This window comes from Styela clava, chromosome 9 (assembly GCF_964204865.1).
Source record: "Styela clava chromosome 9, kaStyClav1.hap1.2, whole genome shotgun sequence".
Classification (NCBI taxonomy): domain Eukaryota; kingdom Metazoa; phylum Chordata; class Ascidiacea; order Stolidobranchia; family Styelidae; genus Styela; species Styela clava.
The window spans coordinates 6633022-6645192 of NC_135258.1; the positions used below are offsets into that span (position 1 = coordinate 6633022).

A 12171-nucleotide genomic window follows, 5' to 3' on the forward strand; every position below is an offset into this window, starting at 1 on the left:
TTATTGTCACATTCACAAATGCTGCAGTGCCCAAATCACAGGCCCTTTCGTCGTTTGACGCCGTTGAATTATTTTTCATAATCATCACAGCAAATGTTTTCACGTTTACTCATTTTATCTCTTATGAAGTTCCAGATCTAAACTAAATTCAAAGTTTAATTTACCGATATATTTATTCATAAGGTTAAAAATCAGGACACACGTCAAAATAAGGATGTTTTTTAGAAAAAGGACAAAAATAATTCCTAAGACAAAGACCTTCAAAATAAGGACAAATTCTAAAAATAAGGACGTTATGGCAGCCCTGATTATAGGTCAAGTAGAGAAAAAACTTCTGTAAAAGCTACAATACTTGAGATGGAGTGAGACCAACAGGCTGTGCTACTAAGCGTTTTTTTATATATATAAAGTGCAAAGTATTCATTTTTGTCACCGCTTTACCTACATCTGACTGACATTTTTTGCAATGCATCGCATTTTTGATGACTTGCTTTCCTTCCACAAGGAAGTTGCACATCATCTTGATCATTTGCAGGACAGACTGTGTCTTCATGTTCAAAATTATTTGTTCATTTTTATCAAATTCTCCACGTCCTTCAGCAAATATTTCGATCAGTCATTAATGAACAGGGCGACTTTGCGAGCTGTGATGCAGGAGCGTCGTCGTCGTTAAGCAAATTGTCAGAATCTAACCGACCGTGACGCCCGCCACTTAGAGCTGCAAAAAAAACGCCTTTGTTTGTTTATTATACGGCGAGCGGAGTTGGACATCTAGTAGTAGTATGTATTTACGGTTGTACACATTGACTTTTGGATTGACAGATATTTGTAAGACATTGTTTATGCCTTTGTGTTTGTATAAATTTAAGCTTGAATCAAATAATGTAGACGCCATTTTTTCTTTATGTCAGCTTTAGTTCCATGAAATATCGGTTCTGGATAAGCTACGATGGACTAGAATAAAATCGGCTGCTTGTTTTTTGCACTGTCAACGGATTTAATATTTTGAATGTAACCATTCACAAGATGAAGTATGTTCTTAAAAGTATCACTTGGCCCACACTCGCATGACTCGTTCTATTTGTCTCACTTGTGTGTGGTATATATGGTACGAATAGCTGCAATGCTGTTAAGATATTCTTAATATGATACTGAGAAGGTGGGAATATATTTGAGAGTGCATTCGATCTAATTATGACAACACATCCCTATCCGCATCTAGCTTACAGTGTAGGTATATTAACCTGCAAAGTATGAAGTAAGAGCGCCGCAGAAAGTTGTTTTTTCAAATGACGTATGGAATATACCAAAGTACTATATAAAAGATAATGTGAATTCCGCAAATTTTTTCCCGTCATTTTTTTGACCAGATTTAGTCTATTCGTTCGCAGCAATTTTCAATAATCTCTGGAATCTTTCGCGAAATTCACAAAGTATCCACATGCCCGCATGTTGAAGTTGGAAACGTTCATTATAAATTGCTCACAGTACACTCATATGTTTATCAAAGTGACACTTTACAAGTACGTCTAACCCAAATTACTCCTCAACAAGATTAAATTCCTACAACGATTAACGAGAAGCAACAGTTTTCAATCATTTAGTTGTTTGTTATTTGATATATTTTCAAACCTATGAAGTAGTCTTTTCTACGCAATATATAAGTATAGAGTACTTCTTTATTGATCTACATTTAAATATATCATAAGAACATTATCTAATGTTTAAATTTCTTCCTGATTTCTCATTATAAAACGTCTAACTGCTAGAACAGCATTGCATCAAAATATTAGAGGGGAAATTCCTAATTTAAAAAAATAACATGGCAACTTATTATATTGTATCGCAACTTATTGACCTGTTTCCCTTCACTACACTAGACGCTTGTAATCTAACCGAAACTCATCAACCTCAAATATACCAGATAAAGCATGACACATAATATAAAATGATATAAGGATATTTAACTTTTAATTGCGTTAGATATATAATCATAAATTATATAATCGGTTATGCATAGAAGAGAATTCAGAGAAAGTTATGTTTCAAACAATTATTTTCAACTGTCATCTCTGTACAAATGGTTTTCAACCAGTGTTCCGCCAGTATAATCCGGTGTCCGCAAGTTTATTTTCAAATTCAGGAGTTTATATTATGATATTTATATATATACCTATATTCAAATACTTATTAGATTTGTTGTTGAACTCGCTACACTTCACATATCATTTTTTGCTAGTATTTGGTTCATTTTATATATATATTTATATTTTATACAATTCAGACAATTAAATTATTATACAGGGGTTCCTCGGGCGCATGTAATGTTTCATTGAAGTTTCTGCTCCACCAAACAGATTGAAAACCACTGTACATCATTGCATTAATCAACGGGCGTTTATAAGCCGCAAAGTAGTTATTGATTTTTCGTGTTTGGTCGTCGAATTCTTTTTTTAATTAATGAATTGAGTTCAGGGTGAGTTCCGCAAATTTTTTGACATTTTTATCCACGTAGAGATTTTGTTTCAGTTCCAGAAGATAGTCGATACCTTGCTCTTTGATCAGCATTTCTTGGTATGTTTCAGCTGAAATAATATTATGTTATAAATAAACAAGAGAGCTATGCTCAAATATATGAACACGTAGCGCCACCTAATGGCAATAATTTTGATGACGTCATAGCAACAAAAAAAAGTAATAGCATTCTGGAATTTTTTTCTATCTTAAATCACTAAAAATTTCAAAGCAATTGGTCCAGTAATCAAAGAGAAAAGCGATTTCTTCAAAACGTGTCAAAGAACAAGAACAACAAAACGATCGTTATGTCCACTACGTGTCCAATAAAATACTCGTTGACGAAACGCACACATTGTGACAAATATGGATAATGTAAATACTGTACACTGTGTACATGGTACAATAAAGCAACGACGCACATTTAAAACTTCACGAACAGATGAAAAAAGCCTTCACTTACATGAATACGTACAACACTTCCATATGGTCCAAACAGCAAATAATTGAAGTGGTGGCGCGTCGTATCTTTGAAGAAGTAGATAGAAAGGCTTGAATGTTTTAAAACGGATATGAAAACATATATTTGATTCCATTTGACCCCATTTCGCCAAGCAGTCATACTACAGAAAAATAACACAACTTAATCGGGGCATTTTATCTTTTTGTAATCTTTTCATTTTAAGACAATGAGCATGGCATCTTATGTCGAATACAGACAAAAAATTAATAAATCAGGCAAATCTTGTTTTTTGTTTGCTAAATATTTACTAAAATAATTTACCACATTTGTCAGTGCCGTATTCCTTAGGTTAAGCGACTTTGTGAGTTTTTCCCATTCCTTGAAGTCGATTGTTAGCAAACGCGATATGACTGCAGCGGAAAGATAGCTGATCTGCCGATAAAAAATTTACATTGCTGGGGTGAAGTTTTTAGTCAGGAACATGAACAGGAACAAAATATTTATTAATATGTGGAGCAAGCTGTATTTCAGCTTTAAATGTGACGTGATAATATAATTTGAATGCTAATATAAGCAATGATTTACTCACATGCATTTCACTTGAATTCATCAATTTTAGTACACACTCGACTGCCCCGCAGTTGTCGTCCAAAAAGTGGTAGCATATTTCTGGTACATCCGTCAAATTGCTCTAAATCAATTACGCTGAATAGCTTTTATCATGTCAATCAACTTATTTCAGATATTGGAAATAAATAATTTAAACAACTTAGAAATATATATTTTTTAATATCACAATGATTACGCCATCAGATAAATTAGAAAAAACAACGCGAGGATTCGTGAGGCAAGACCAGATACCCATAATAAATATATGTTGTTAGGATCCAGATCGTTAGAGAGTAGATTAAAATTTAATGCATTACCAAAATTATTAGCACTGGTTTAATTGATCTGAAATCGCTATCCTGTAAAAACAAGACGAGAAGTAAATAAAGTACAGCACTCGGATTTAACAAATAAAAATCTAGGATCGAATGACGCGGTGAAATTTCAAATTCGATCGAATTCTCATCGGCAAAACCAACATACCGTATATTTTAAAGGGCCAAGATGTCAAATTTATCTGCAAAAGCTCTGTTGTATCGGTTTTGTTGCTTAAATTCAAAGAATTCTGGCAATATTTCACAAATGAATATATGTTGTATAATTGTCGGTGATTTATTAAAATGTAACATCCTGAAAATGTGTTGCAATTCAAATCTACACATTTTTATAACTTGACTCAGATTTTCAAAAAACGGAATTTAGTTGACTCGACATGACCAATTTGGTTTTTAATTCGATACTCTTACTCTTACTTACTTTTTTCAGTAATTGTAGTTATTATACCTCGTATCATTTTACATTGGTTGAGAGTTGAGACATACCTCAAGCAATTCAACAAAAATTGTTAGCCCTCCTGCATTAACAATATTTGTACATGTTGAGGGTATTCCAGCTGTTAGGTTCTCCAAAAATGACAGCAAATTATAAAAAGTAGCATCTCGGAGCCTGGCGTTCACTTTCCCCCTCAGCATCGATAAGAGATTCTAGATAAAAAGAATTATTCATTCCAACAAAATTCTGTGTTGCTGTAATTATTATATTCTAATAAAACACATAAAAACAATCAGAGTATACATTTATCATTAATATATTTCAGTCAGTTTTATGTTCAACAATATATTTTTATGGAAAAAAGTCATATTTGATTATCGAAATAGTAGACGAATTGTATATTAATTGTTATATTAAAAAAAAATCAATAAAACTTTGTTATCTGGCAAGTCGCACTGTGACTAAGACAAAGGATTAAGTATATACTTAATTGAATGATAACCTAAATAAACAACATTTCTCATTTTATTGCTGACATAGAAAAAAGGGCGCTCCAAAAGTGTGTGTACCGATATGGAGGTACCGGTAACTAATTTTGTTCGCCTACTTTACATCAAGTTGTGTAAAGGGAGGAAGCCTATGGGCAGGGGTGTATTTACTTGTCTACCACAATCTCCGAACTCGTAATAGAACTAAAATAGGGAAATCTGGATAAAATTATGGCCTAACCCTAACATGGTACATACACTACGGGAGTACCGAAACAAGTTTATAATTGAAACAAATATTATAATTGAAAAGATTAACATTTTATCTATTATTCAGATAAGTTTTCTAAATAACAATATACCTCCACATATTTTCTGTTTCCGATAGTGGCGTTATCTGATAGTGACAGATTTATTGCTATATTAGTTAGAAACTCCACAAACTTCGATTCTATTTCCAAATTTTCATTTGTAGTTAGAATTGTCATCAGCAGGTGTGCTAAGTTCAAGTAATTGGAGCACTAGAAAAGAAAATAGCTACAGGGCTCGGTAATCGCCGAATCGGATTAAAATAAACATTATTAATTTACGGATATCACAGATATCATGGCATTAAAATATATTTTGGCAGACCCGCAATTATTGATTCAAAGATTAACCAATATACCTAACAAAAAATGGATATACACTTCAGCTATCACAATTTCTACGTTTCGTATGTTTGAGACGCTTTGAAATTTATGTTGCAACAAAAGTTTTAAATATTCCAGTGATCAACACACAAAACTATAAAACAGACTAAAAAAAATTCTCTGTGACACGATACAATGAAAAAGCCTGTGGGTATAAAAAGATATTTTCTCAAAGGCAAGCCATGGGGCCGATGTAGATATATACATCTTACCGATTTATTCCTCAAAGCGGGTAAAGTCAATACTGCCAGACAAGTCAGCAATACCTCGGAAGAGAGTTTATCGTCTTTGAAGGCTTCTATAGTTTTTATAAGTTCAGTAGCAACCTAACAAAAATAAATATTTTAGTCTAGAATAAATTCACCTGCTGTCTCAGCAACAAATAATATTGTTCGTTATCATTTCAACTATCATAACCAACCATGTTAGCATTAAATGGAAAGGGCGCATTTCCTTGAAATCAATTGGGATGTTTTCAACAGCGCATATAAGCGAAATGGTCATCGTTGTGCTCCCTATGTTCCCTTAAAACGCGCAATTGATGATCCTTAAATGCATCTGTTCACATAAATTTTTTAGAAAACCATCGATAAAAGGTCTCGAAAAATCATATGCAATGAGGACACAGCATTCGCGCTATTTGATTATCTACAATCTACATGGTATTTTCTATTCCGCGTCGACAGGCCTGCTATTTTAATATATGGTAAGTTCTTTGCAAGGTCACAGGACGTCATGGATTGCATACATTAGATTAAGATTAAGGCCATCATCAATGTACAATAAAGCTCGATCTTCAAAAACTCAAGTATCATTACTTCGGAAAGCAAATGCACTGTCACTCTTTCACCCCCAGCTGAAATTAATTGCATCACAAACTTTGTGGCTGTAATTTGAATTGAGCGACTTGTGTCGCTTGGTATTCTGTAGTATTGAATGCAATTGAGCGCCGCCTAAAAAATACGATCACAATATGAAATTATAAAATCAAATTGTATTGTATTAAATCTTGTAATTATCTTGCAAGATCAATGAAAATGTAGCTGTGATAATTTCCTAATCCCTACTCTTTTTCAAACGACCCGATTATTCGTGACCCAAGGATATGCGTAAATACTAAGACGGCATGCAGTGCTTTAATGGTCGCATAATTAAATTACTAATATAAAACAATCATTTCCACATAATATTTATTTTACCAGAAATTACTTCAAAGTGAGGAACCTTGACAAACGTTCTTTTAGTTACAGACATGATACGTACGCTGATCAACCAAGTAGATTTGATAGTAAGTTGAATTAAAAAAAACACTTCAAGAAACTAAATTATTTTGAAACATAATAATCGTTTTTGAAAACTATCCCAAACCTCAATTTCTTCTAAGTTGAACTTTTTCACCCTCAAAACTTTTTCAGTAAGTTTTGACAAATAGTCTTTTGCTTTGTCAGAGTCACGAAATTTTTCTTTGAACAGATCCGAAAGATTTCCATCAGTGACCTAGATATAAAAACATCAAGTTTATATTGTAGAAACAATTTGGTTGTTTTATATTCATCTAAAAAATGGAATGTTATATTGACTAGATTAAAGCTAGTAAGTAGTATCAACGGTGTTAAAAATAGAAAGACATTAACAAAAAACACATAAACGATATCTGTTCTTGAACGTTCTCGACCGATATAGTTTTCTTTATATCTGAATAATTATTTAACCAAATAATAATTATTTTGTAGATATATCCTTTTGCAAATCTATTTGTTCAGTGCCATATTTGAAAGGAAAAAAAAAACGGGTTATTACTCACACATTATCTTTATCTTTCTTAGGTGATAACCCTCTAGTGTCCAGTAGCTGAATAAGAACGAAACTTCTGGAAAGTTCATCAACACGTATAGAGAATTGTTTACGACAACTTGGACAATGTATTCTGCAATAAAATGTTATTATTAGTGAATTCTATAAATATTTCCCTGTCAGACTGTTGATATCCATATGTTAAAGATAATGACCTGAACGAGAATAATCAACGATACTACACAACGATATTTATTTTAATCGATGCAAGATATTTGAACCGCTCCCAAATAGGCTTGGGGTACCATGAGTGAACTTGTAGGACCTAACCTAACGTTTACTTGGTAAAATGCTCTTTCAAAATTACCATGAAAGTGGACTCAGGAAAAGGCTAATCTAAATTAAATAAAACTTTGCGTCGGCTTCACAAAATGAGAAAAAAAATCTTTTGCAATAAAATGTATGGTAATTTAGGATCTGGAAAAAGACATTTTGCAGGGTAATGTATCTCTAATGCATCGCAAAATACAGTCAGACAATTAGATTTCAATTAGAAGTTTGGCAAAACAAATTTAGTGCTTGAATAAAGCTCGGACCTATTCTGGTCTGAATCAATGAAGCTTATATACCCATTGTTCCATCATCACAAACCATAGCGTTACTTATTCCGGATATAAATGAGCTATAACATATTATAGCCCAATATTTGAATATGTATATTGATAACATTTGTTAACGGAAAAAGTCTATCATCACAAACCATATAATAAACAAAAATACCTTCCGTCTCTGGAAATTTTTTCCAAACATTCAACGCAAAAGGAATGTTGACATGGCAGCATTTTGGGTGTCTGGGGTCCGGATTCTTGATACGACTCCATACACACCGAACATTGAAGTAAATTTTCAACAACGCCATCGCCACTATTGGATGCCATTACCTGGCGTGTATATATACAATGGAAGATTGTGAAGTAATTTCACCAACAAGTTAAGTAATTCAGACGTACACTAGATCAAAAATATATATATATATATATACTTTGACTTTTCTATCCCTCGCTGACAAAATGTCAATGCTGTTTCAATATTTAGGCATTGTCATATTCTACTTGTTACGTGCTATCCTAAAAACAAAGCCAATCACCGCGCAAAGTGATCTATAACTGCTAATGGTTTTTTCACGCCTGTCACACACCATTACATAATTGTCTATTCCTATATCCGAACCAAGCTGGAAATATAAAAACCATCTGATAATACAAAGTTGCTGACGAAAGTTAACGACCAATTTCTTTCAGTTATTTTATAATTAAATGTAAACCATACGATATTAAGTGTCGGCTTTATTTATAATATCCCTGTCATTTTGTAGCCTCTGATAAAACTTGATAAGCTGTAAGCCTAACTTCAGGCGTAAAAAATATGAAGCTATAAAGTGTTATAACGTATCTTCAGCCATAGAATGAGGAAGTTTACTTGGTTAACTATATACGCCGCGTCACCGGATATTGCGTTGACAATTAATGGGCTGCATATAAAGCATACTACGCAGAGTTTAAAATGGGAAAATATACGCTCGAGGTGAAATAACAATTTGCTTCCCATTACCGAATGAATATTTTTCTCAATGTTACCTCAAAATAGATCAAATGCAACTATTGTTTGCTTAAAAACGAGTTATGTTTCTAAATAGGCATCACAACTTTATCAATATCATTTTGGAGTTGGAACTGTCGTAAATGTTGCTGTACAATTGTAGCTTTCATTTTTGGTGGGTGAATGCTGACACCAAAATGTAAAATCCCAATTTGAATTCTACACGATGACCGACTTGCTTACTTCATCTTACATGTAATCATATCTGGATTATATATTTTCATGAGGACTCAGGAAATAAAGAAACAAAACAATCAAGTTAACCCTGTCAATATTAAAAATGTTTCACAGCCAAGCATCAATTCTTTTTCAGCATCATGATCAAATTTACTCTTCGTTCATCTGCAGAAGTCACGAACAAGGTCGCCATGTTCTCATGCTGTAGATCACAGATTTCCGCATTTCTGGGGTCATGCTTTCACTTTTGTAAATTAACGAGGCTCATTCGATTTTTTTTTTAAAATCACGCAAACAATTAGATACAACCAATCTTTCTCTTAATTAATAAACATTGACAGAAATTCGATGGATAGTATATCGCCCGTGTCTGTTTTTTCTGAAGTTGATACTGACAACTTCATACCAAAAAAAAGCCGGTAGGCGCCCAGTATGAATCTCCGCCATTGCTTGAGACCTGGTCATTTCAGTTTAATAATGGATAACTGGTATAGACGCCATTGTTCCGAGAAAATTTGTTCCAAAACTGACAGTTCATATAAGCGATGCGTCTCATCGATATCCATGAGCATGGGTATGCTTTGACTAACTATTAAAACATGCTCACCAAAATTCCTAAAACTTCCTTAGTTTATAGGCTATACAGAAGAAAGACAACTTGTTCAAACGATTTTTTTCTTCCGCGGAAGGTTGCATTCTCGAAATTTTAATATTCGACTTGGTTGACGAGAAAATGATAAAAATTTATATGAAAATGGGAATATTTTCAACGATCGGTGTGTTTGTTGCTGCTTCCATGGAAACGAAACAACAGTCCGGACTTTCAGTAAAACGCACATAACTAAGGTGACAGGATATCCCACGTGTTAAATTTAATACAGAACAGTCCAGCCGTTAAGACGCTACATCTTCGACACATAGACAGACAGACAGACAGACAGACAGACAGACAAAATGGCTGATAATAAGGGTCTCCTAGATCGGAGATCCAATAATAAACTAATATACTAACAACCCGATGCCCAGGATCTCCGCTGATATTTGGGGCGCGCACTAATGCAACCGGTTACTATCAGTAGAAACTTGCGGATCTATAACAGCAGCGTGATTTAGTGAGCGGCTTACCAAAACTGCCAGTTCTTTTTAGATCTGCGCCTTCTCGCGTGAGAAAAATCTCTAAGGCTTTTCCAGTTGATGAAGTATCGAGACGAAAGACGACTTGTTCAAAAGAGTATTTTCTTCTGCAGAAGGTAGCGTTATTGGAATTTCAATATTTCAATTTCATAACGATCGGCGCGATTTTTCGTTGTTGCCATGGAAACGAAACTCCAATCCATACTTTTTAGAAAATACACTTTACTAGGGTGACAAGATGACCCACGTATGAAATTTCATCCAGTTCGGTCCAGCCATTAAGACGCTGGAGCCTGACACACAGGAAGACAGAACGACTGGCGGTATGTCCTGATATATTAATGCCACAAAGAAGTTCTTCCTTGAAATCCCTTTCTCAAAAAAAAAAAAATTATTTCGATTGGTTTATGCATTGATTGACATCATGGCGACTTTTTCACCTTTTTCAAAAGATGCCTGCCTACATCTATTACCATATCTTCAATTATTCGCAGAACTTTAGAGTTCTATGCCTTCGATTTCCAAACTGCAATAAAACTCCAAATCTTTTTTGCTGCAGATAAGATACGTGTCTTTAAATCTTCTTGAGCTTTATCCGTTTTTTTTAGTTATTAGAATTTAAATGTCATGTATTGAAAATTTTTTTTTTGCAATTGTCACTTTTTCCCTTTGCATTATTTCTAATTTTAAGATTATTACCCGTTACCCGTGATCTTAATTGTGAAAATTTTATTGCAGTGAACGAGTCTGTTCCTTGCGACGTAGTCGAATATACGCACATACTTCACTACCATTCTCATCTGAAGTTAAGGGGCACGAGATCCATTGTCCTCAAGTCATTGATGATAAGCTTTTCAACTTTTGTTCAAAATACTAATAATTTGTCTCCGATATGGTATATCAGAACTACCGAGTCTACGAGTTTTGTTACATTGTTTCATGGCTATCCTTTTCTAATGATTGTAATTTTTTTTGACTAGGGTGCATGTGACTCATTGTTAACCTCACAAATATCTAATTAGGTTTCAACTGCTACTCGCACCGATTAGTAATTTATGGTTATACCAACAGCAATCAGACTGAGACAAAAAATCACAATTGTAAAATCCAGTTAAATATCCCTCACGGGGCTAGTGAAACAAGCAATCGCCGAATATGAAAAAAAAACATCGCCGCAAACGATTCGTCCGTCTGAAGAGACTGGTTAATCAACTTGTTTCAATCACGCGTTTCAACTTGGTATTCCCTAAAAATGCGAATGCACGGGTTACGTGATATATTTCAGTGGTAGAGCATTCGACTGCTGGTCGAGAGGTCCCTGGTTCAAATCTTGGTGCCCTCTTTACTTATAATTTAAATTTTAACAATACTAGGGGGGCAACGAAATTAAAAATTGCCAAATAAAAAATCTTTGCCTCACACAAATCTTCCTTTGGACTGAACTGATTAATCAGCGTGTTTTTGTGCTGAACTTTGGTGTTATTTCTCGTAATAACCAGGGTGAGTGCCACAGTTTTGTGGTGAATTGCAAGGCAAGTAATTATCTTACTCGGACAATCACGCGTGAGAGATATGAAAATACAAACGGCAAACACATGTAAAGCAATATTTATCAAAGTTCTCTCGAGGCTAGGTCCGGGGACGTAGCTCAGTGGTAGAGCACTCGACCGCTGGACGGGAGCTCCCTGGCTTAATCCCAGTTGTCTCCTTACCTTTAATTAGATAAATTTATCTTGCGCTCATCGTGCAGCCTTGCGTTTATTGTCGACTGGAACGAATCCAGATGTATCTATTTCGAGTCGGTTTTATATTTCAAATTCAAATCCAATGGATTTTTTGCGATCTTGCGAATTTGTTATCGCTGTTAGAA

General features: G+C 34.2%; 1 protein-coding gene across 3 annotated transcripts; it reads right to left on the reverse strand.

The window, feature by feature from the left end:
- Positions 1-1811: 1811 nt before the first annotated feature.
- LOC144427288 (protein zyg-11 homolog B-like) lies at positions 1812-8730 on the reverse strand. 3 transcript variants are annotated; one of them, XM_078116245.1, is made up of 12 exons: positions 8112-8730; positions 7344-7464; positions 6906-7034; positions 6356-6490; positions 5750-5863; positions 5208-5366; positions 4408-4569; positions 3904-3945; positions 3567-3668; positions 3299-3409; positions 2978-3042; positions 1812-2585 (listed from the first exon to the last, which is right to left on the reverse strand). In XM_078116245.1, exons 1-12 carry the CDS (start codon positions 8267-8269, stop codon positions 2582-2584), a joined length of 1302 nt encoding a protein of 433 aa, XP_077972371.1. In that variant the 5' UTR covers positions 8270-8730; the 3' UTR covers positions 1812-2581. The 3 variants fall into 3 exon arrangements, with proteins under 3 accessions (XP_077972371.1, XP_077972370.1, XP_077972369.1); XM_078116243.1 differs by having other exon boundaries at positions 1818-2585; positions 2978-3137; positions 8112-8723; XM_078116244.1 differs by lacking the exon at positions 6356-6490 and having other exon boundaries at positions 1816-2585; positions 2978-3137; positions 8112-8727.
- Between the last annotated feature and the right edge of the window lie 3441 nt (positions 8731-12171).